This window comes from Semicossyphus pulcher, unplaced genomic scaffold (genome assembly GCF_022749685.1).
Source record: "Semicossyphus pulcher isolate SPU_LCO1_2020_fin unplaced genomic scaffold, fSemPul1.0.p SCAF_22, whole genome shotgun sequence".
Lineage (NCBI taxonomy): Eukaryota > Metazoa > Chordata > Actinopteri > Labriformes > Labridae > Semicossyphus > Semicossyphus pulcher.
This window is the reverse complement of record NW_027211696.1, coordinates 12,564,206-12,589,769: the sequence shown is the minus strand read 5'-3', so window position 1 is coordinate 12,589,769 and position 25,564 is coordinate 12,564,206. Positions and strand designations below refer to the sequence as shown.

Here is a 25,564-nt window from a genome sequence, read left to right as displayed (position 1 = left end):
ATCCCGGTAATCTTGAGACTCTTCTTGTCGAGCAAGCCCATAGATGGAGTCTCATAGATGCTCAGAGTGTCTATGGTCATCCTGGAAAAGAACTTCCCGTCATGGCTGCCGTTAAAGATGGGCCAGTGTGCAGAGCTCTCGCAGTGGAAACCTCTCTTCTTCTGTCCAGTCAGAATGTCCCAGATGATGAGGGCCTGCTGAAAAAACAATTTGATCTTTTTCTCACTGTGTAAAGTCAGGCTGACATTTTCCCTGGTCATCAGGTGTTTTTGGTTGTTCCTATTATTGTTCCTAATATTTTAGAGCTGCAGATCTGTAGATCTGTAGTGTGTGAGTTTAAAAATGTAAATAATGTTTCCTAAATAAACAGAAGGTAGCAGAATGTACACTCATGTAGCCTTGGCTGCACTCACTCATTAAGTAAAAGTAGTTTGAATACTCCAATACTTTAACTCTAGTAATAATTGACGACCAACTTTCACTTTTAGTGGAGTAATATTTCACCGGGAGTATCTATACTTTGCCTCAAGTAATGAAGTTGTGTACTTTGTCCACCACTGTTTATGAGCAACAAATACGTAGCTCACATGCACTATATTATTGAGTATTCTACATGTTAGCTTGAATCATTTTGTCCCCTAAAAGTCTAATGCTAACCTTCTTACTGTGACCTTTTTACTGAAATGTCACCCACCCATCACAACTTCCCCTTTGTCTGTCCCTCATCCTATTATTAACAGTATGTTATTTATACATACTGTTAATAACAAAAATGCCAAAAAAAGACCAAGTATGAAATTGGGGCTGGTAGCTGGAGAGGTGCAAGTTCCCTTCCTGGGCACTGTCGAGTTGTCCTTGAGCAAGGCACCGAATCCTCAACTGCTCGGGGCGCATGTCCATGTGCAGCCTCCTCACTCTGACATCGCTCCGTTAGTGCATGTGCACAGAGTCCTGTCTGTGCATGTGTGTATTTCGGGCCTATGTTCGTGCAGCACGTTTCTAATAACAGAGTGAACAGATTGAATTTCCCTTCGGGGATTAAAAAAATTCATTAATTAATTAAAAAAATGAATCTTCTCTTCTTCTTCTTCTGAATTTAAGAGTCCACTTATGAAATTCAATATGTTAATTTAATTCAAGTTTTTAAAATGAAACTCACTAATAAAAATAACACAAATAAGGAGCCTTCTTCAGTGCTCAGTGATGTGTTGGTACCTCCCCCTGTTGGGAACTGTAACGTGCTATTTCATAAATCCTTTTGGACTCCGTCTCACCCACAAATGGAAATGGATCATCTTTATAAAGGGGTCAGTCATAGTCATTATCTTATCTTGAGGTACTGTTATTAAATTACTTCCCTGTCGAGTTTGTGTTTTAAAAACCCATGTGGGGATGTGTAATGTTACATTGGTCCATGCTATATTCTTGTTCCTACAAAGATAATAGGAGTGGAGATAAAAGGAATGTTAGATTTATGTGACCGTAGACAAAATCTGTTTGCGGGGGGGTGAGTACTATTACCTGCAATTTAATTTACCACTAAATCACTTTGCAGAAGTTTCTTTTTTTTATTTTGAAACATAACATTCAGAAAGAAAACCTGATCAAAATGACCCCACTTTGGGGCGCTGGTTTAGCTCAGGTGGTAGAGCAGACACCCCTTGTACAGAGGCTACAGTCCTCGACGCACTAATCGCAAGTTTCGACTCCCGGTCTGCCGGTCATTTTGTGCATGTCGTCCCCCACTCGCTTCTCCAAACATTTCCTGTCTATCTTCAACTACCATGTCCAATAAAGGCAAAACAAATTCCCCTATTTGGTTCAATATAGCACCGCTTTAAGAGTGATTAACTATAAACTTTTTGGTCACCAATTAATACCAACAAAAATTAGTTGTTGGATGATATATTTCGTGGGGTTATTCAGCCAAACTAAAGCTTTTCATGTCTAATCCTCATATTCTTTCCTTACTGACAGTGTATTTCCTTGTTCCGAGCCCTGACAATCACAGCCTAACCTCATCCCTAACCTTGGCCTTAAAACCAGGTCGTTACCTCAAGTAGTGCTTTAAAGACGTGAAAACCATCAGAAATGTCCTCACTTTCCAAAAGTGTACTCACGGTCAAGGTCTAAATCTCACACTGGTCCTCGCAAAGGCAGCAAGATAAGAATAGGCATACACACACACACATACACACACAGGCCACCAAAATAATAATACTCCCAACAAGAGCAATGTTCAACATTTAGTGTCTTTATAAAACAGATTTGCAAAATATAGCCAAGGCTCATTCATTTAAATACGCATAAATAGCAAGAAAATACTTTCCCATTTCAATTCAAATCATTTTTTAACTTCTTTGTACACAAATCAGAGATGAACATTATGAAAAAAACGGGGCAGAAGCCCACTTGATTTGTTGCAGCAGAAAAAAACACGAGCATACTGTGTAGCTAAAGCGGCAGTTGATTAGCCAGAAATATACATCCTCTGAAGACATATTGATAAACATTAAAACAAAGTCTTATTCAAGTCTGTCAAATATCAAAGTACACATCTTTGGATGGATGCCTCAAAGTCTTTTAGGAGCAATATATATATATATATATTTATAACTTTTTGTTTTACATTGTCAGCAACGCAACCGTAATGAACACCACCATGGCCAAAAAGTTTATGTACAATAGTGCAGACGAGGAGCTTAAATCAGAACAAGGCAGAGGAGGATAAAAACACGTCAAATGTTTTGATTTATTAAACTTTCAGTTTGTTCTCCTTGTTTTGGAATATTATTAAATAAACACATTAGAATCAAACGTACATGCAGGACATGTGCCAGACTATGACCTGCTGTAGTAAACAATTATTATTGTAATTAGTTTGTTTATTAACACAAATATCCAAAATAAAATGTGATGAATTTTAAGGCTTACTTACTTATTTATTCATTTAGATATTTAGATATTAAATCAATTTTTCATTATGTTGATGCCAATTTCCTTCAATTCTGAAACTGAAATATTTTTTCTGCAATAAAGTCGTTTTTGGACATGAAATAATTTGTTTTACATTCATCAGAGTCACTAATTTCACATTGTAACAATTACAAAAGGTAATGCTCTCGGTGTAGAATAAAATGTTCTTGCATATGAATACTTTTCAATATAAAAGCCTTGTCTCATCGTGCTTTAAATGAAATTTGGAACTATGTAGTCTTTGAGTTAAAAGCATTTTATACAACCTAAATAATGCAAATAATGTATTTAACAGCATTCCCAAAGGTTTTCCTCTGTAGCAGTGTCAAACTGTTTGCCTCTTCTTAAATGCTATGAAAATATTTGTAAACATCCACAGGATTGAAACAATTATTCAACATGACATCTGTGAAATTATTTAAATGATTTAATTCGACTTTGTTTAACAATAATAAAATAAAAGTCTGTTTTAATGCTGCCACATCAGCAGGCTTCAAAAGGTTCATTGATCTCTTTCACTGTTAAAAAGGTGCTTTAGCGTCCTGGAGCAGAACAGATTAAAGAGACTCTCTTTCTAGTCCCTTTTGTTTCCTTTCTGCACACCGCGGTTCATTTGGCCGGCTCAGGAATGGGTGGAGCACGCTCCAGTCTCATGGTCCAGGGGTCAGGGGTCGCGGTGTAAAATGGAGAGTGGGTAAGCACTTCTTCTCCAGCCAGGGCAAAGGCAAACACTCCCCTCTGCCTCCCTGCGCCTGCCTTCTCCTCCTCCGCGACGTGCTTCCCCTCTGCTCGCTGCTCCTCCCTGCTCTCCCTGCTCGCACCGTCCCCACTCTTAAATCCCAGACCCCTGCTTCCGAGACCGAGCATCTCCCCAAGTCCGTGACTCTTCACTCCCTGGTATGCAGGGCTTAACCCGTTCTCCTCAAACCTGTTGTTGGCAGCAGTTGGGGGGCACAGGAAGTTGCTGGTGGGTGTGGCTCGCCATGCAGCTGGTTTTCGTCCCCGTCGGGGGCGTGAGATGCGGCAGCTCTGCCTCTTGATGTGTCGATGTAGGTGGTCGGACCGTGTGAAACTTTTGTAGCAGTGCTCGCATTGGTACGGACGGACTCCCGTGTGGATACGCAGGTGGTTCTTCAGGTCGTAGTTGTGGACAAACTTGGAGTTGCAGTGGAGGCAGATGTAAGGGCGCTCACCTGTGTGCTTCCTCATGTGGATCTTCAGTTTGTCTTGTCTGAGAAAAGAACAAAACCACATGTTTTCACACATTACTTTGTGGGTGGAAAGGTTAACACATGAAACACGACACTGCATCTCTCTTGTCTTTTATATCTTGTGTTCTACAAGTGAAAGCCAGCAAAGTCTCTAAATAACAGGTGGAAAATGTGCCAAAGAAGGAGGAAGTCAGTGAGTGAGATATCTCTAATGCAAAGCAACTAACAGAGGGGGCTTTCCACTTTCAGCTCTTTGATATTCAGATCTGGTAAAAACAGATTAACCGCAGTCGAAAGAGTATGGGGTACTTTTCCGTTAACCCTGCTCTTTTACAGAACCAAGTGCTTTGTAGTCAAAACAAAAAGGAACGTTAGGGTCTCTATGTGGCTTTCAAAACTTATGATTAAGAAACAATGATGTTTTAGGAAGTGCTGCCTCACATACCTGGTGAATCGCACTTCACAGATTGTGCACATGTACGGTTTCTCCCCCGTATGCGTCCTCATGTGTCGAGGCAGTTTCCCCGCCCCTTGGATGACTTTGTTGCAGATTGGACACTGCTGCGATGCTTTGGGCTTCATCTTCCTCTCCTCCTCCATCTGCCAGGGAGGGAACAGGGCCCCTAGTTGGGACGCGGAGCTCAGGAAACTCAGGTAGGACCTAAAGTCGGCTTCATCTTTTATCGGCGCCAGAGCCTGACCTTCTGACGGCACCGACCCAGCATTCATGGTGCTGCTCAGGCCTGAGCCGACAAACTCCTTCAGGAAGTTACCGTGTATCAGACTGAGGGGGACTTCCTCCTTCATCTCCTCCTTTATGATCTCTCTTTTCACAGCTAGATCGAGAGGCCTGGAGGCCTCAAGCGGTGCAGAAGTGGGGAAGGCGTGAGGGAGCCTGGTTTGCGGTGAGGATCCTGCGTGAGGGTGCTGGTGGTGGTTTGGGTCCAGGAGCTGCTTGGGGAAGGCTGGGAACTCTGTGGCCCACATAGAAGGGTAGAAGCCTGGGAGTAGAGGGGAGAAGTTGGCCCTCCTGTCCAGTGTTGACATGCGGGGATACAGCCCCTCCTGGAGGAGGGACTCGATGGAAAAGTCCTTCAAAGCACGACTCTCCATGCTCTCCTGCAACACAAGACAGCATCATCAGCAATTCATTCAAAGTCTGATTTTCTTGAGATATACCAAGCAGAAACTTCTGGGATTGAGAAATGAAGCCAAAGTAGAAGTGCCAAAAACTGCAGTTCCTTGAGAGGTCGCTTGAGGTTGGTTTCAAAACACAGTCAGTGGTGAATTTTTCAATAACTCACCCGTTAAATTATACTAAGCCTTAAAGTTATGCAAAATTAGGAGTTTGGTCGCCTAACTTGAGGCTTCAAAATGCCAGTTAACAAATCACTGGCTCATGTCACAGTGGCAGTCAATGAGAGTTGAAATGTACCTGTTTTCCTCTCATGGTGTCAGGAGACTGCGACTGGGACGACTCTCTCAGGTCAAACTGCCGGTGGTGGAACTGGGAGGTGCCAGGAGGCGACGAGTCCTCCCTCCCCAGAGGCGTCTGCTCCCCCCTGCTCTCCGACGACTGCAGCGACCTCTCGCTCACGTTATCCTCCTCCTCCTCCTGCTCGTCCTTCCTTGAACCTAAGTCCTCCTCTTCATCCTCCTCCTCTTCTTCTTCCTCCTCATCTTCCTCCGCATCCTCCTCTTCCTCTTCATCCTCCTCTCCCTCCTCCATCCTCCCTCCTCCGCCTTCTCCGCTGCCTCCACCCCCGCTGTCCATGATCTCCAGGCAGACGTTGATGATGCAGGGGATCTCAAGCATCTGAGCTGCGTTCAGGATCTCTTTGACGTTGGACGCCGTTACGGTCAGAGTGGAGGTGTAGGCGAACTCCAGGATGGCGGTGAGGGGCTCCGGAGCCACAAAGTCGATTTCGTACACGGCGGCCGCGTGATGGTGGTCCCCGCCCTCCGTGGTGGCCACTGTGAAGAGCTTCTTGAAGTACTGGCTGCAGGCGGCCAGGACGGAGCGGTGAGTGCGGTACTCCTGGTCGCGGACGATGAGGATGACATCGCAGAGCAGGCCGTCACGGCGCTGCTCGTTGAGGCTGCAGAGGACATCGCTGCTGTGATTGGGGAAGGGGATCCCGATGAGGTCCTCCTCTCTGTGATGAACCATTCTCCTCTTTCTGATGGTTTCCTAGATAGGAGACAGAAAAAATGAGCTTTTTAGTGATACATAAAGAAAATTGTGCCTCATTAATCCTCATTTGTAATTTTATTTTTATTGTCTCTAGTGGTTTGTGTCTTATGTTACGTCCTGGCGTTTAAGGAAGAGCTACGCAGCGCTTGTTCCCAGCGATAAATTCATGCTTCACTTTCGAGAAACCCTGTTAGAGCCATTTTGTGTTTACAAATTATATTTACAATTGAAGTATTCACCAGGGTGACGTCAATCCTTTGTTTTTGTAATGAATCGTTTCTAAAAAATTATTCTGAACAATTGTTTTTGTTGTGATCAGCTGCTGTCGATGGCAGGAGGGGGTGGGACTGAGTGTCCGTTTTCTTTTGTTTGAGCAAACGTGTGAGATGTGTGGAAGTGCACGGGGCATCGACACAGTCTTTTGACCTCGTGTCAGATAATTTAAGACTTCTGTTATGTGGCAATACATCTGTCAAATGAGGACAACGCAACTGCAGTTTTGATCGTTGGATGTCTAATGTGTGAGTCAAGAAGCGGAGCCCTGTTGAGGAGGAAACAGTTTCACATGTATTTTGAGAATACTTGAACACCGTTTATCTGTCTGGATGAAAAAATATCCAGCTTGTCACATGAGAACCAAAATTCCTACTGTTTCTAGATCCCCCCCAAAAAATTAGTGACTTATCTCTTTGCTATTTTGCTACACACACACACACACACACACACACACACACAAACAGGCTGCTATAAATTACTATTAATATATTTTACTTAATAATACAACTTTTAAATTTTGGTTCATGTTTTACAATTTGGTCTCAGAGATTTTGATCCTAATGAGACCTCCTAAATAAATAAAGCTTCACCAACTCATTAACAGGCAGATATGTCACAAGGGTACAATCTGGGTTTTTTTTTAAACTACGATTAATTCTAACATGTCCTCAAATGATTTGTGGTCTCAGTAATTCATGCAAAATAGCAGAAAACAATTCTCCGTCTCCCTCAGCAAACAAAGACTGTATCATAAAGTTGTTATAGCCACGAATGAAGCAGGAAGTGCCAACGAGAGTGCAAAGAGGGCATGTTAAAGCAAATAATAAAAGCACCTCAAACACTGATTCACGCTGCACATAACTTGCAATATTTTTTTCCAGTAGGGTGTGGATATTTGAATAGACGTAGGCTCCTAACCAAAGCCGATGTAGTTTCCACGCTGAGTGACAGTCTAGCTTTATTAAAATATACTGTAGGCATGCTTGTTTGTGTGCCATCTGTGCAGCAAAGGCAACAAGTGGTAAATACAGCATGTCTCATTTGGAGCATCACATCGGGTAATATTTATCCTTGACTGTGCAATCACGATTTCATGTAGGAATGTGTTGCAACTGTGTGAGCTCGGGAAACCCATCATCTTGATAAGACATGAAGCAGAGTTGACTTTTTTCCTGTTTGACACGTAATGAGTTTTGATGATTAGCATGCGAGAGTGTGTGTGTGCGTGTGTTACGTCCATGTCTGTTGTCTGTCTCAACAGATACGAGCACGAAGCAAGCTGATACCCTCGTCTGAACAATACAGTGAGTGATTGGGATGTGGTGAGAAATGAAGAGAACGGCAAAACAGGTCAGATCGCTCTCTAGATACTGTATCCTGTCTAAGTGCTTACTTTGCAGCCACGCTCATTTGATTTACTGCACAGTTACTCTGAGCTCGATTCAGCAGGTATTTCCTCTTTTGCTCTTTTACTTGAATTCTTCCTTCCTGAGTTCCTACCTGTTGATTCACTGCGCTGCTGTTTACAGTTACAGTGATAAAACTTCCTCTGGCAGGCTGCTCATTCATTCACATCTATGAATAGAGCTTAAACTTAGACGTCCACACTTGGTGGTCACCGAAGGCATGTGTAGATAAATACTTTGAAGCGGGACCGCTCACCGCAGCTGCATTGTTGACTGGCTCTAAACGGGCCAGGGCTGAAACCACACAGACTCGCACACGCACACACAAAGTGTCTGACTTTTTTCCCCCCGTGCTGCAGTGATAGCACCAGAGGAGGAGGAAAAAAAAAACGATATAACCGAAAATCCCATAGTTCAACGGCAGGTATACAACTTGGAAACCAATCGTACATGTAGTTTATTCATGTCGATGTTGTTGCTAGGAAACTGTTGCTATGTTCATGCCATTGATACAGTGTGGACATAATTAAAATGTCTATAGATGGGGGGATGGTATAAGATATAGGCCCACAGGCACACCATGCTGAAGTACCTCGAACTACCTCGAGAGTAGAGCTGGAACAAAAGAGCGACGGGGAAAGTTGCAGAGGCCGGGCCAGGTGACGACACGATGCGTTTACAACAGAAATAATACATTTTCAAATTAAAAGAGATTATATCACAGAGCTCGTTCTGGCGCACGGAACATAAAAACGGATTTCTTTCATTCTGCTGTATCCTCTGCAGATTAATGCTTCCTCTACAAACACAGATTTACATCCGTTTTCTATTTTATATCACACCACGTGTACATCATCCACAAAGGAAAAAGCCTGGGTAAAAGGTGAGAGAATCTCCAGCGATAGAGAGAGCGAGGGAGATCAGATGGCCCTAAAAGTTCCCTAACAGGTTGCACAAACACCAGCGGAGGGGCCCCTCCCTGTGACAGCCTGCCAAGGCAAACAATAGTGCAGAGCTTGGAACAACACAGAGTGGATAAGAGGGAGAGAAAAAGAGTCAGACTGGGAGGGCTTGGCCAACCCGCTGTCATTCGTTTGCTCTCGATCCATCCCACCCACTCCTGGAACTATGGGACACGTGCTGCTGTTGCTGTTTGTTCGCCTGGTGCCCCAGCGAGCACCACTCCCCTCCGTTCCCACTGTTTGCCCGCCACCAGCTAACGCTAGCTCTTAGCGGCCGGCCCCTAATTACAATGTGGAGAGGATCTGAGGAGGATGTGCCACATAGACAGGGAGGGGAGGAGGGCACAGCTTTCCCACCACAAGGTCCTGGAGCGACATTTCATCAGCCAAACAGCCTTAACCCTTTACACACACATTCATACCCCCCCTCCACCCATCGGAGCAGCCAGGGTGGGGACGGCTTGTGAAAGGCCTCAGATAATTACCGTGTAAGTCATTCGGCTCTTTATCCAGCTGACTCTTCTGGTGGAGTCATGGAAGGACAACTTTTTTTCCAGACTGGATAAACTATTCAACCTGCCCTTACTTCTGCAGGTGACAGGATTTTTGAAACGATACGTATTGAATCTCATGTTTTAGCCGTTTGCGACAGATGGCCGTCCACCAATGAGTCTGGGTCGTCTCGAGGTTTCTGCCTGTTAAAGTTTTTCCTTTCCACTGTTGCCAAGTGCTTGCTCAAGGTGGATTAAAGTTGCGTCTCTGTTCATAATACAACAAACAAACCAGTCTAGAACTGCTGAAAAGAGTCATGAGATAACTTTTGTTGTGATTTGGCGCTATATAAATAAAAATTGGTTGATTAAAATCGGTTCAAAGGCCTGAAACGGTTCATAAACAGCTCCACTCAATTATTAAACTGACCTCCAATAAACAGTCGTGCCTCTCTGCTTGTTTCGGCCACGTCTCCTCTCATGCCTCACTTAGTCACTAACACTTTCAACTCAGCACTCCCACCCCAAATTATGTGTCACCTCCATTCACTGTCCTCTTTCTCCCAAGAACTTCATCTGCTTTCCGGGCTCTGACCACCACCACCAACACCACCTCCTCCTCCTCCTCCTAATCATTCTCCTCCCCCCGCCCCCCCCCACCCTCCCCTGTAGCAGCAGCATCATCATTACGCCCAGGGTAGAGCGAGCGGCTAACTCGTCCCCAGCCCTGACCGCTCAGGCCACAAATCAGCAGCTAATGTCCATCTCAACCCTCGTCACGGGGCAGACACTCATTTGGCCTCTAAGCTACAACACCCAAAGCCCAGTTTATCCCTGTCAGGCCGGCGCATCCACCTGACCCACCTGCTAAATCAGCAGCAGCCCAAAGTTTACTCCTGTCACCAAGTGCCCACAGCAAACACCTGCTAAACAACTGTCACACACAGACAATTGCACAGCCAATAAGTGATGGTATTGACAGCCAAAATTCTCCCCCCTTATTAGGAGAGGACATTCATTTGACCTGATGTGTAAGGTAGTCCATTATCACCAGTGAAACACCGGTGCACCTGTTCCTCGGTCGGAGTTTAAAATGACAGTTTCCTGCAGCCTAAAGGCCACAAAGGGACACATTTTAAATCCCATTTTAATTGCTGTCAACTTGAGCAGGTGAACCGAATATATATTGCCAATTATACAACATGGGTTGTGCGTTTATCTTTAAGATAATGACGAAATGTGAGGGCACAATTTGAGCATTTAACTGCACAAGTTTGGCTTGAAACAAATTGATTGCATGAAACTTTTTGCAGTTAGTTTGTTGCACATTTATTCCACGTTTCATCGATTATAAATCAAAAGTTGTTAAAGAAAATTATCGTTCTGTCTTATACATTTTAAATTCTAGGACTTACATTTTTATATTTTTGGTGGAAAATTGCCCAAAAAGTTCAACAAAATCGAGCAACTTCACTTTAAAGTAGATTTTTCTTAAGCGTAAGCGTACAAATAAATAAATTATGTTATTTAATTTGTATCTCAGCAAACAATAAACAATGTATGCCTTTAATAAATACTACATTTGTATTATTAGAAGTGCAATAAACTGAAAAAATAAAGTGAAAGTGAACACTAGGCTCGGTCTTATGGGATCGAGAGGCCGGTTGAACTCACCCGGCCCCTTAAAGAGCCTGAAGTGTCTCCTCTGGAGCCTTCAGGGGGGCCCACAGCTACACACCATTATCTCTCTCACCCCCAAAGTAAACAAAGTTTACGGTTCACTGCTGAATATTGGGTCCACTGATTATTAAGGCTGTATTGGCCGTGAAACAAAGAACAGATTATTTTGTATTCTACATCACCTTAAGTTTCTCTGCCTCTTTGTTTGCTCTGAATAAAGACCCCCAGAATGGTACGATATTAATAAATAATGGACTCCTTGTTGCAGATTTCTAATTTAGCCTTGATTAAAACTGTATTCCGTTTTATTTGTATTTTTTTATGAGATTCAAAATCAGGTCACTTAAAGACATTCAGGAAACATTAAAGCAACATATTGAAATAATAATAGTCTTTAGTAAGCGAGAGCAGGTGTAGGTTAAAAACAGCCTGCAGCTAACGAGATGTAATCGCTGTAACGTTCTGTGATTAAGCACGTCATTTGATTGACATTGATTGCAGTAAATTTCCTGTCACAGTTTGTGTCGAGTAGGCGTTAACTACATGTAGGTGTTAAACTTTATGTACTCTTTTAAGGAACACAATACGACATAAAATAGGCTCTTACTTTACATTTTTATGTGCTAGTTACTTCTCACACTTACACCAACATTTGAATGTTTTTATCTGCTTATAATTTAAGTCTTAACAGATCCTAATATCTGAATGATAAACAGCAGCTGGTAAACATTTTAATGGCATTACCGGTCAGTGCATTTAGTAACTACATGAGGTAAGAGGCGTATAAGCTGGCTGACAACAAGCCTGTTGAAAACAGTAATTTACAGCTCAAGCTCAAATCCATAACATGTTTTTATTTTGTCCTCTCTCACAAACATCCCCTTTAACTTATGACTTTTTACCTGCGTATTTATTCTGGATTTAAAGGAGAATGTCGCGTCGATACGGAATACCTAAAACTGAAATGTGTAATTACCGTTGGAGACAAAACACATACTTAGGTCCACTAAAACTACTATGTTTGACATTTCCAAGTCGTGCTGTGACGCTATAAATGCACCTGCTATTTAAAGAACTTTATAGCACAATATTTACACGACAGGCGTAATAATTACAAGAGTCTTTAAGTGACTTTATTGACCTGTTTGCACCTTGTCAGGCCTTTATGAGTTGGCTACGACGCTCATATAAACACTAAGCGATGCACGTGTGCACACTGTAACAAAGCGCACAAGTGCAAGCTTGTTCACACACACAAGCACTGTAACAAAGACAAATTATGAAGAACATATACGCACAGACACACACACCCATGTGCTCGCTCTAAAACTCTGGCACCCACATCAAATCACACATGTCTTGATACGTTCCCGGGCATTCCTCAGCTTTCAGCAGCATCACCTACCGTACCTTCAGCTTCTCGATTCGCCTCACGTGTCTTTTGTATTTCCAGACTACCGAGAGGCTCCGTTGCTCCTCGCTTGACCTCTCAGCATTGCCCTTTCTAATTGAAACACAGCTGCCTCTCTCTCTCTCGCTGCCAATCTGTCAATCAGTCAGCCGGGGCAGTCAGTCCATTCACAAGCTCCCCACACCGGCCACGGATGCCCATTCACAAAAATTAAAAAATTAAATAAAAGACACCCAGGGAGGAATATCCAATGGAGGAGAGCAGGAGCAGCGCAGCAGAGCAGAGTGATTCTTGGGTCTGTCTGTGCAGCCGAGTGTGGAGTTAAGAGTCAGGCTCACTGTTGTGTGTGGCTCATGTAGGACGAGTGAGCGAGCGAGAGGAAGGGAGGGAGGGCAGCAGCACTGCGCTGTGGAGATGTCGCACCACTAGTTTTTATAGCAGGGTGGGTAGCTGGAAGATAATAATACCCCATCCTCCTCCACAACACAAGTTTAAGCGCACTGTGTAATAAGCCCATGGCGCAGACACCCTCTGATTTAGGTCAGACAAAATGAATTTTTAGTTGTGTTTGAGTGGATTTTGGTAGAAAGGGACCGGGGGAAAGGAACTCCAAGGGGTTGTTTGGGGAGACTGAGGGAGGGTTAAAAAAAAAAAAAAGGACGGGAGGGAGAGAGAGAAAAGTTGGGAAAGAATTTTGTGCACCTCTGTTGGTTGGTCTCAAGCTGAGATAAAGAGCAGACGAGACTAAAACAGAACACAACTGAAAGTTAGTTTCAGTTTTACACCTATCTCATGGAGCCCTGCCATTCCTTTGCACAGTAAAGTAAACGCTACAATAAACATTTAACTACGAGACCTATGAAAACCAGGCAAGTGTAGCCCCGGTAAAAACTCCCTGACACAGACTAATTACTGAAAAACATCAGCACACACTTTCAGTCACCGGTGCCAATTTTAAACGGAAATGTTACTTAACAGCTGACTGTATCTCAGACAGAATGAAACCACAAATGCTGAAAAAGAAACGACGTGGTGCAGACTTATTTTCTTTTCGATGAAACTTTTTCAGAGGTTTCAAAAAAGCAGGTTGAGGGGAGCAGAAGGCCAATGTCAGACTCCCGTTTTGAGTCAGAGAAGCGCCAAAGCAGGGCAACTGTCGGCGAGCGAGCCGCCACCTCCGGGGAGGAGGAGGCGAAGGGAGGTGGAGAAATGAGCCTTAATCGTCAGTATAAAAAGAGGAAGCCTGTTTACCTCTTCTCTGGGGAGGCGTTTGAAGAAAGAGAGAACAAGAGAAGGGTCTACACATAATACTGCTTCCTCAAGTGTGTGTGTTTATGACAGACCCAGACAGGCCAAATGTTATGACATAGCACATTCACAGCTGAAACAGCCATTGGGCCTTCCTGTATGACATAATTAAACCACGCCCTTTGTTATACTAATCAAGTTTGGAAACGACTTTAACGCCTTTATTTTGGGACTACTTTTTTCCAGACTGAGCTAAAAACAGAGCAGAAGTTGTGGTACAGATAATAAAACTATATTTAATAATCAAACGCACGATTTAAAAGAAATCCGATCTGTTTTTTTAAAGGTAGAACAAGCAGTCGGTTATTGTTTTCTTAGTGGTTACTGGACCTTTAAATCCACTAAAGTATTCCTAACCGTCCATAAGTCACAGCCGACAATCTCACAGTGAAAGCACTCAAACTGCGCCGAGTTAACCTCCACAAACAAGTCGACATCAGAGTGTACATCAGACTGTTATGCCCACTTCCCCCCAGGGGGGGAAACATGGACCAAAGCAAACCGCAGCCCATGCCCTGTGGGTTTACACTGTTTTGTACAGGGTGAGAGCTGAGGCCGTCTCACATTGGCATCTCATATATATAAACAGGGTTAGCCACTAACTGCTAGCAGGCCAGCCAGACGGCCAGAAAAACAACATTTGCCATCCTATAAGATTGGCTATCTATTCTCAACACGCTGCCGGCGCAGCAGCAGCAGCAGCAGCAGCACAGTGTAAGTGGTACCTGTGTGAGCGGCTTTGTGCTAAAGTCTGTAAAACTGCAGGAGGTTGTGCTGCAGGCTGTCAAACGCTGTGATTGACACAAACCGTGGGGTCTAATGGTGCAGATATGCAATGCGTTAAATACACCGATTTGTTCTGCAGATTATTGTTAAGGTGAACGCTGCAATGTGCACACAGTAAAGCATAGCTAAAAGGCGGAGCTGCATTTGATTATGCTTGCAGAAGTGATATAAATTGTATGCAAGCTAGAAATGTGTTTATTGTCCTACAAGCAAAGAAAATTTGATTGGTGCTTTATTGTCGTATAATAATAATAATCATCTTTTTTTTATTCAGAATCCAAGTCACAAAAGCAGCAAAACAAATGAAACAAGTAAAAATCACTACAGTGTAGGCAAAGCATTGATTTCTTCCCCCTCATCCTGAGCAAGCGAAAGCGACTACAAGTGGAAGAGTCTTGTCACTCAGTCCAACTGCTAACAGTCACAAGGATTCGAGGGGCTGAGTAAGAGTCATCTGTTTTGTCTGTCTGTCCTTCTGTCTGGCGTCTCGGCGTACCTGTTTACTGCCACCTGCTGTGCACAGCAAGACTCACAAACCAGGGCACCAGATTGGCACTTTGGAGGGGGGGGAGAGGGTGTGAAGTGTGGTTACGTAAAGTTGGTATCATGGAGGCTTTGATGATGGACTCAACTTGGCGCACAGTTCAGTATCACAAACACAGACTTCTGAAAGAAAAATGTCAACTTAAATTTTCGCCATTGCTCGACTATCTGTTTATAAAATGCTGCATGAAAGGTTTCCCCTTCACTGCCTACTACGTAACTCTCCATTGTTTGATCCCAGACAGTATAATTATCACACAGAGCTCATTAAAACCCTATGGCTGCTTTTTGTACACACCACTTTTCCGCACAGACATAACCACAAGTCCCAACTCAAAATCACTGGTGTGATCCCCCCTCTCTTTTATTCTGCACAGTATGTTACCTATTATATCAAAGTCTGAACTAGCATTCAGTAATCAGCTGACGGTTTATGAGAGAAAACAAAGGTTGGATTAAAAACTGTTCATGGCCGGCACCGTTTATCTGTTAGAATTGCTCTTGTTAGCTTCACAATATTCACCCCTTACAGTGTTCGGGGATGTAAGCGTGCATTAAAATGTCAGCATCGCAGCTTCGCCCACAAAGCTAGTAAGTGTTTTGTTAATAACTTATATATTTCAGCTGTTGTTTGCACAGAGAGAGCAGAAAGAAAGGTTTCTGTTGGACACATCCTGTACACAGGTAAAACAAAGCAGAGGGTAGTTCCATTAAAGGGGTAGTTCCCGCTCCAGTGAACATCCAGTGTTTAACCTTGTAAACATCTCCATGTGGTGTTTTTCATGTGCGACAAGACATAAGCAGTCATCAGCTGAACAACACGTTTTCAGATTGGCAGGTTTGAGATGTCACAAACCTAAGGAGCCAATCCCGTTAATGGATGGGGTGACGCCATGCATATCATTATGTGCAACCACTTGCGATGCGCGAGCCAGCTGTAACCGCCATCGTAATTTTTTCTCACCACTGAATACTTTTACGCCTTTCCCACCAAATTTAGCACATTGACGCGGGTTTTCAAACCCAGGAAGACCCGCTTATAGATGCCGATTGTCTGACGTCACAAATGTGAAGATGTTTGTATCTATTACTCATTCAGTCTGTTTATCAAACTCGGCGTCAACAAATTTGGAGCGATGATCGAGTGCTGCTCAGACGTAGACGGGCGGAATTTGTAGCTGAGGGGAGTCGCAGAAGTTACCGACCGACCGACCATAGCATTGCGCCGGAAAGGGGCGGAGATTAGCGTGTCGACACGGGTTTTGTGTTTCCATCAATGCCGATCGGAGCCAAGGCGTTAATTACCCGGGTCTACTGCAGAGTCATTTGACCCGGGTCTGAATGCTGATTATAACCTTTCCCACTCAGCAAAAAAGCCGGGTGTTAGCAGGTTTTTTGACCAGTGGGAAAGTGGCTTAACGTTAACGTTAACGTTACTATAACTAATGACTAAATTTCAAGCTAGCTAACTTTCAACAAGTTGTCGCTTAACGATGGAAGAGACGTGTTTTGTTTTCGCGACGGAGCAGGCGGTTATAAATTTGCATAGTGGGCGGGGACTATGCAGATTTGGGAATTTTTAATGAGCGAGAAGGAGGAGATGCCTTGGGAGGATTTTAGGATCGGACACAATTTATTATTTCAGAGCATTTTATACGTCTTAAAACATGACTGGAGCTGGACTTTAAGAGTCGAGTCGTGTGAAAGGAACCAGTTCGTACGATTTGTCGTCTGACCTCTGTGGAAGAAGAAGGAGTTCTGACGGAAACGTCAGAAACGTCAGCATCAGCTGTTTCAGGAAGTGCTTCTGTGCAACTTAGGTGTACTTTCATGTCACTGAGCCTAATAATAACTCAAGGAGGAAGTCAAGGAACTTGTCATAGAGCAATGAAGCGTGCATTGGTAGTGGGTCAGGGTGGATAAGTAAAACATTGGCCTTACACATGGAAGACAGCTGTTAGAGTTTATTTTAACCCTGACCTCGAGGGTATTATTGTAACCATGATGACTAAGGTCCCTTACCCTTTACTAAGAAGTCATCTGAACCCAAACTGGATCTTTCCCTCAACCTAATCAAGTGTGCTGAAACTTTTCCAAACCTTAATCTTAACCACGCTGTCGCTTCATAAAAGCTGATTTCAGCAGTGTTTTGGTGCTGACAAAGGATGTCACCCTGCCTCAGAAGTCGTTTGTCTCAAGCATGGCAAAAAAAACCTTTCTCATAGTACTTTCTCATGTGCGCATAGCTGGACCATCCCTGCATGAAGTGGGCATGAACGACAGGAATTGTCAGACGCAGCCTCAACCAACTCACCATGAGAAAGGTGTGGGGGGAGGAGGTTTAATAAGCTGTTTGACCATTGGACAAACACCTATAAGAAGCACACTGGCAACTTAAATGCCTGCTTGGTTTTAACTAGAACAACTGTACACAGCACAATCAGAATATAGTTGCAATGTGTGCATGGCAAAATATGTTCAGGGAAGTATATAGCAGTATTTACCCTCCCTGGATTATTAACTGCACAGACAGTTTGTCTGTCTACAACCAGCCCGACTTTTGCCCTTTACCCCGCCGCCTCTCTCACCAGGTGTGGCCTGCTGTGGAAGCGAAGCAGGAAAGGGAGTCTATCATCCCCCCGCAGTCCAGAGATAGAGCATCCCAGGTCTACACCCCCTGTCTCCGCAAGTCCAAGGACGCAGACACACACACACACACACAGAGACGCAGTGTAGCTTACACAAAAAACCGTAGGCAGGCGTGTGTGTGTAACCATACTGTACGCTCGCTCAATCACAGAGACACACACCTATCTGTCAGAGCACTCAGGTCGTTAGAACTCACCTTGGAGCATGCCATTCGGGTGAGTGAGGTGAGGGCGTTCACTTTCTGCTGAGCTGTCTGTTTGTGCTTTTACTTTCTCCTGTTGTGTCTTCTTTTCAAACATCCTAATCAGAATTGGAAGCTCTGCCAGAAGGGAGGCGCTGCGTATTTAGACAGCGTTACAGTTTATTTAGACAGCGTTACAGTGTTTCACAGGTGGCCTAATGTGCGGTATTAACTCTTAATTGTCCGTGTTAAGGACAAATATGATTATTTTTATGTTTAATGCTACTTTTTTTTTTCCGTCTACGCTTAAATGTGGAAATTTACTCTTAAAAAACTACCTGCAAACAAAATGTGCAATCTGTCAAACCTCCCTAACGCCAATTCGACGTTGCTGCTCCTGAATGCATCACAGCATTGTGTTGCGTTCACTTGATTCACTCAGTGTGATTATTTGTCTGCGTGTTGGGAGGGTCGTCGGGGTGAACGAGGACAACTCCTTATGGTGATAACGAGAGGGAGGCCAGCCTTGGCGGGCGGGACAGCCTCTGTCTGCCCTCAGGTAGTGTGTGTGTGTGCATGTTTGTGTGTGTGCGCGCATGTGTGTGTGTCAGCAGGAGAGCCCTCGGGCACTCTGGCACCTCCTAATTAAAACCAGTCAGGCTGCAGGGCAGGGGAGACAGATGCCTGTCATGGCACACACACACATAGGTACACACATACATGCGCAAGGTGGCGGCCCGCATTCAGCCACATGCACACTCTGAAACACACAAAGTGTGAGGCGTAGGTCAGCTATTTTTGGACCCGATCTCAGCCCACCCACTCAGGTATCACACAGGTAGGTGAAGCGAAAATGACCTTAGAGAAAGGCAGAAAAATAAAACATAAAAGTTACATAACTCGTGTTAATAAGGCTGCAAATAATCCCAAAGAGAGACAATTTCAGCACACATGAATGTTCTTGTTGCCTGATGAGTGTATGTGCTGCTTTTATGAATGAATCAGCGGCGTGTTTTCAGTGGCTCGCCTTAGGTTAAAACAAATGAGCTTAATTTGGTTTTTCAATGAACTCTCATTAGTTTAACTTCCACCTGAAACCTGCTGGATTACGGCCCATTTGCTCGCACACCCCTCACTCTCGCACATGCTGTTGCACATGCAGTCGTGACCCGTAGTAGCTTCCAGATTGACACGTCTCTCCTTTTCCCCGGCACACAATGAGACATAATTGTGCTGAATGTCTGTTACCTGCAGACTCTGTCACATTTTATCTCCTGCATGTACGGCCCCGAGCTGCAGGCGACCACATCCAGCACTTAGCAGGCTAACTGCTGTTTGTCTGGGGTGGGTGGGTGGATCAAGGCACGCTGCTCTCCTTTCTCTCCCAGTGATTAGATAGCATAAGCAGGCCAGCGAGCCGAACCCACACACTCATGTCTCTAAAACTGCCATCCAGCCCTGCTTTCTCTCTCGCTGCCTCTCACACACAGGTGGGTGGACCCACTTATTCAACCCAGATCTTTCTTTTAGACATTATGAAATCGTGCTCTTTTTTTCTGCCTTTCTTCTTTTCTTCACCTCCGTTACACTCCCTGATGCTGAATGACATTCGACTCGATGTTTCCTGCAACATCTTTGCAGCTCTCTTTTATAAAGTAGAGCTTTCATGGTGATAATTTTGCCAAATTGCGAATGAAGCCTCTTTGCACATGTCACTGCGCTGAGGTTAGGTGGGTTGCCAGTGGTGACAGGGACCTATTTTCTGTTATATGGGTTTTCAGGAAACACCCACAATTTGTACACAAGGTGGTTCATTTCACAACTATTACAGTCGCAACTGCCACTGACATTTCAGGTGTATGACAAACAAACGTGTCTCATATGACTTTAACCCTGCAGGAGAATGCAACAACACATTTCCACATATGATGTAAAAGCGGCAGAATTATAAGAAGTTTGTAAAATGAAAGGTTGATTAAAAGTTAAAAGTAACTGATGGTGTGTTGCAGTAAGGTTAAAATCTGCTTCTAAACTAGTGCTGGGTGGTGTGACTAAAAATCTGTATCACGGTATTTTTTAATATTCTGGCAGTTTCACTGTATTTGTTTCTTTTATATAGGTTTATAGCAGGGGTGGCCAATATGATCTAAAAATTATATCTATCAATATTTATTTTCCTTTTGGAGGTATCACTATTATATTGCGAAAACATGATCTAGCTCTGTTTGCTTTATTGTCAATGTAAGGGAACACATCAACTATTATACTTAATATTATTTGCGACTTTAATGTCTATTTTCTATTTTACTAACCAAAAATCCCCTCCCACTTTTACCACACTTGGTTCAGCCACTACAAATAGACTTGTGGGCTGCAGCTGGGTTACTAGTCATCTACCGTTTCTGACGGTGTTCAGCTGCATGTTTAATCAGCGTAAGCAGCCCCGTGACGGTAACGTTTGGAAACCAAACTTACGCACATAGACGTTTGAAGTAGGGGTGCCGGGGGTGCGACAATTCTGTTTGTCTGAGAGTCATAGCAAATATTTGGAACACTAAAATGACCTAAAATTAAAGTAATGATAATAATATACTTGTTTTCAGCGCTTACATAGGCGTTTTTCATGTGCTGTCTCACGTTATTCTTTATTTGGATCCCCATCGCTACTCTTCCTGGGGTCCACACAAAAACATTCACATAAAACACTTTAAAATCAAACATGAGTCCACACAAAAAAACACTCATTATTACCTAACCCAATCAAAAAACACCACGCGTCTGATTACAACACGTGTTCGTCTGTATGTGCATCAATCAATCAATGTGCCGTTGTCAGGGCCGTCCGTTGCTATGGCGCTTGTGGCTGGATTTTTGACGCGCGCACAAACCTTTGATGCTACCCGGTAAGCTAGCAAGTGGGGGCCGATTAGGCTAGCGCTTCAGTAGTGTCCAAAAAGCAGATTTTTGATTTGCTTGATAGAGAGAGACAAACAGAAACCTCAGCTGTAACGTTGACACCGGCACCCACATCGCCCAGATCTGTGCCAGTCGGCCGACAGCAGTGGGGGCAGCAGCAGTTATCCTGGCTCGGTAGGCTGATTTAGATGTTTACAGTTTGTTGCCTGTTGTTTGTTTTTCGTACAATACACGCTTTTAATATGCCTTTAATGGGAGTGAAAGTATTTTTGCCAACACGTGAAAAGTGCAATGCTGCATTTGAGTTACATAAACCGTGCGCACACGTGACGGCTCATTTTGGTCACTGCAGGCAAAAGGCAGAGTACATAACAGAGTACTTGTCAGTGGATCGGGCAGCAAAAGTGTGTACAGTTTAGGCTATTTGTCAGAGGATTTCAAGTGGTTACAGGGGCACAAAGTTCTTCATACATCTATTAATTAATTGTGCTCTGAAAAAGCACCAGATGCGTTTTACACAGCACCCCCTCCCAAAAAATACTTCCAACGTCCCTGCTCACGCATCCTACTTCCCGTCACCTTCCTCATACTCTGTGTGTTCAGCAGGTGAAGCCGCTAAAAGTAAACACTTCGCGGCACCTCTGCTCCGTGAACGGTCCGCTCATGTGGCCGCAACGCCGGGACGAGGTTCCGCTAATAACGGGGACACATTCACTGAAAAGCCGGCTCGCGTAACCGCGCTTCTGACTCAGTCATCCCCACCGACATGACGGCTGCAGCTTTGCGCGCATGTTTACAGGCAAGTGACACACTGTGCATGCAGAGCATCAGGTCTCTGTGTGCTCTGCGAAAGAGATGCAGTATGTGACATTGGACGGACTTTATGGAAAACGTGTACGAACACCAAAACGGTTGTGTTTACCAGGGTATTGACAATATTGCAAAATCCATGTTGTGGCAGAACTTGACACCGGTGTGAAACCGGTATACCGCCCACCCCTAATCTAAACTAACCTCATACAGATGCACATGCAGGCTTTATATGCAAATCAAGAATGTAGATTTACTGTAAAATCACTTACATATGTGCTTTTTTGAAAATGTGGGTGCTAAGAGCTAATAAATGTGCTTCTAAATGACCTAGCTGTTAAAGTATGCGAGCAAGTTTCGTCACTCTGTTAAAGAGAAATACTGAAAAGTGATGACAAGCAGCAGCAGCAGGGACAGAGGGAGGCAAAAAAAAAAAAAGAGGAGTGTGTTGGAAATGTAGAAATTGTAAACGGAAAGAAGGAATATATCTTGAAAAGCAGAGCGGGTGCGATCGAGCCGACCTCTGGGAGTGCGAGCGCCTGCCTCCCATGGCTGCTTTGTCGTTGGAGCCAGGCGCTCGCTGTGTTTCGTGAGGAACGCAAAAGTACACAAATCCCACAGAAGGAGCTTTTTTGGCAGGGCCCGGGCCTCCCACCCACGGCTGCCTCTTCAAGCCTCCTCCCATCCTCTATTCATCTGTGAGGGGCGGCTTACTCACCCAGCCCGACTCCACACACACACACACACACACACACACACACAAAACCTGGACCTCGATCCTACGGAGGAGGGCGGACGCGCACGCATGAGCACACAAACAGCTAAACAGCTATTGTGGACATGAAACACACACATGTACATCAACCTTAACTAAATGTGGGGTATTTAGGGGGGGATTATTTAATGATTGGCACAGAAAAAACAGATTTAAGACTAAAGACGACTGTGACGGGATGACATCTGTGTCATAGGAGGTTAAAATCATCATGTGTACCCCCGTGTGGACGCTGTTACACGGGCATGCCCACACGCTGTCAGGTGGGGAGAAGGCGTGTGGACTCATTCACTGTCAGCCTCGCAGTGAACACAATGCATCATTTTATAATAATCAATCTAAACCATCAGTCACTCTACACACACACAACTCTCACTTAAGGACAGTTACACACCTGACGGGGGGTTTTGTAGTACAACTACGAGGTGAATTATCCTACAGAGTTATTCAAATATTGGCTCAACATTATAAAGTACGTTATAGGTGAGATAGTACAAGCGTGAGTGAAATCAGCCTGAGGTAATGTTTGTTAAACATTAAGAGAGGCCTGTAACAAAAGAGCTGCACAGATCAGGTTCAGTTCAGATAATCCAGGAGAGAGATGGAGGCAGACGGAGAAGGTGTGTCTGCGTCGACTACACTTTATCCCCACCTAACCCCCCTCGTGACAGGAACACAAAGCTGTCGGTTCTGTCTGTTACTTTATTACTAATGATGGTTTCATGCATTCATCATTACAGTACTTCAACTTTATGCTTTCACAAGAAAAGGCAGATTTTTCTCACGCTTTATTTCCTCACAGCAACACGTTTATTAAGTCATCACTTTTATCTTGTGATTTTGACTTTTATCTTATAATTAGGACTTCTTATCGCACGGTTTTGACGATTTATTTTCTTATTTAGACTTTAATCTCACAATTTAGATTTTATTTTTTTATCTCATAACTGTAATTTTTTTACTCTTGCTATAATTTTGTCTTAATATAATTTTTTTTTTTTTTCTCATAACTATAATTTTTTTACCTCATTATTTACTCTTTTGCCATAATTTTGACTTAATATAAATATTTTATTACTTTTAAATCCATAATTTTGACTTTTTTTTATCTCATAACTATAATTTTCTTACTTTATCATTTACTCTTTTGCCATAATTTTGACTTATAAATATTTTTTACAGCGGCTGTGGCTCAGTGGAAGAGTGGGTCATCTTTCAATCGCAAGGGTCGGTGGTTCGATCCCCAGCTCCCTCAGTCTACATGTCAAAGTGTCCCCGGGCAAGACACTGAACCCCAAATTGCTCCCGGCGGCATAGCCAACGGTGTGTGAATGTGACGACTGATTGACAGTCGGGCACTTTAGGTAGCAGCCTCTGCCGTCAGTGTGTGGATGTGTGTGAATGGGTGGATGTGACATGTAGTGTAAAAGCAGCTTTGAGTAGTTGCAAGACTAGAAAAGTGCTATACAGTCCATTTACCATTTTAAATCCATAATTTAGACTTTTTGTCATTATTATAACTTTGAATCTCATCATTATGACTAATCATGTAGATAGTCCAATAACCAAGGCCAAGTTTTCCTTATATTTTCTGCTGTAACTGGCAGGATTAGGCTTAGTAATTTGGGTTATTAGGCCTCAGCAGGAAACACATCATGTGTTTGATAACGGAAACAAACGGTGTGCCTGTTAGAACCTGCCTCTAATGTGGTTTCTGCACCACAACACCGTGCGGAAATCACTTTTGAATAACTGTAATTAGTTAATATAACAGTGTAGCCGTCATCTTTTTCTTTGAAACGAACCACTAAAGCCCCAAAGCAATGTCAGTCTCACTAACTGAAAAAGGTTTCCATTATTATAGCAAATACCGATAAATTATTAATCTTTTAATTACAGCTGCACGCTAGATCTTTCCTCCAATCGGGTGTTTTATCGCCCTTTAATAAGACTCTTAAAGGTTAACAGTTGACGGGGGGTCACAGACAAGAAGAGTGAAATAATTATGAATGTCGCACCTCTTCACCACGTGTGTCACAAGGACAGACTCGAGCGGAAGTAAAAATCGATCACGAACTAATGATGCATTTCTAAAGATGAATTCCTGGAAGAGAGTCGTCAAATGTGTCAGACAGCGTTTTGTATTCAGGTCAGTTGGAGATGTGATTGAAGACTGATCTTATCGAACAACCAGTTAAGAACGTTAAGCGTGCACAGAGATTTAGATTCTGCACAATAACAGAAGCTGCTGCTTCAGTAAAAAGTTAAAATATAATCAGGCTGTCAAACTGCTCCAGCTTTGTCATGCTTTCACTTGTTTCCTCCTCTCTGTGTGGCTGATGAGGGGGAGGCTTTCACTGTGTGCACATCTGGTGCATGAGACATACAGGAAAGTTTCCGGAAAGAAGAAGAACTGGACATATCTTTATTTTTTTTTTTAACTGCGTGTCCTATTATAAAATGTTGAGCGATTTGCAGCTTGAAATGGGAGCACAGAGGAACCTGATTCTACTAAAAGGTCAGCCATCCTTCAGTCTGATTCTGCTGCTTGGTGGGTAATCTGACAGCTCTCGAACGCTTTGAGAATTCACCACAACACAGAAAATACGAACCTCTCATTATGACTTAATTAGGATATGCGACAACGAAGAATAAGAAGAGGAGCAAACTGCAAGCGAGGAGAGAGTGAAAAAGACACTTAGATGTTACTGACCTTTAAAGGAGAGAAGTTTTGATTTCAGTTCCTCTCTGTCAGGAAACTCAGCACTTGTGAAAGTGAGAGCGGGGCGAGATAGAGAGTCAAATTTGCTCTGAAGGTGTGTCGGTGATTTGGAGGAGTGAAAAGGTACCGTTCCATGAAACGGTTATCTAAGAAACACAACACAACAAAAAAAACTGCTACACCCACCAACCTCAGCCAACACCCCTCCCTCCCTCTAAACCAAAAGTATTTGGCAGCGTTCCAAACAAGTCCACCTGTGCTTAGGGG

At 43.6% G+C, this 25,564-nt stretch overlaps 1 protein-coding gene across 2 annotated transcripts; it reads right to left on the bottom strand.

The window, feature by feature from the left end:
• Window positions 1–2,255: 2,255 nt before the first annotated feature.
• LOC138601745 (zinc finger and BTB domain-containing protein 7C) lies at window positions 2,256–25,355 on the bottom strand. 2 transcript variants are annotated; one of them, XM_069672903.1, is made up of 4 exons: window positions 25,289–25,355; window positions 5,623–6,378; window positions 4,633–5,306; window positions 2,256–4,207 (listed from the first exon to the last, which is right to left on the bottom strand). In XM_069672903.1, exons 2-4 carry the CDS (start codon window positions 6,355–6,357, stop codon window positions 3,586–3,588), a joined length of 2,031 nt encoding a protein of 676 aa, XP_069529004.1. In that variant the 5' UTR covers window positions 6,358–6,378; window positions 25,289–25,355; the 3' UTR covers window positions 2,256–3,585. The 2 variants fall into 2 exon arrangements, with proteins under 2 accessions (XP_069529004.1, XP_069529003.1); XM_069672902.1 differs by lacking the exon at window positions 25,289–25,355 and adding an exon at window positions 12,607–12,943.
• Window positions 25,356–25,564: the final 209 nt, after the last annotated feature.

Coding starts and splice junctions, on each gene's coding strand:
- LOC138601745 (XM_069672903.1), bottom strand. CDS start 6,357: ATGGTTCATCACAGAGAGGAGGACCTCATCGGGATCCCCTTCCCCAAT. Junction 5,307..5,622: donor ACACCATGAGAGGAAAACAG/GTACATTTCAAC, acceptor CTTGTGTTGCAG/GAGAGCATGGAGAGTCGTGC. Junction 4,208..4,632: donor TGTGAAGTGCGATTCACCAG/GTATGTGAGGCA, acceptor TTCTTTTCTCAG/ACAAGACAAACTGAAGATCC.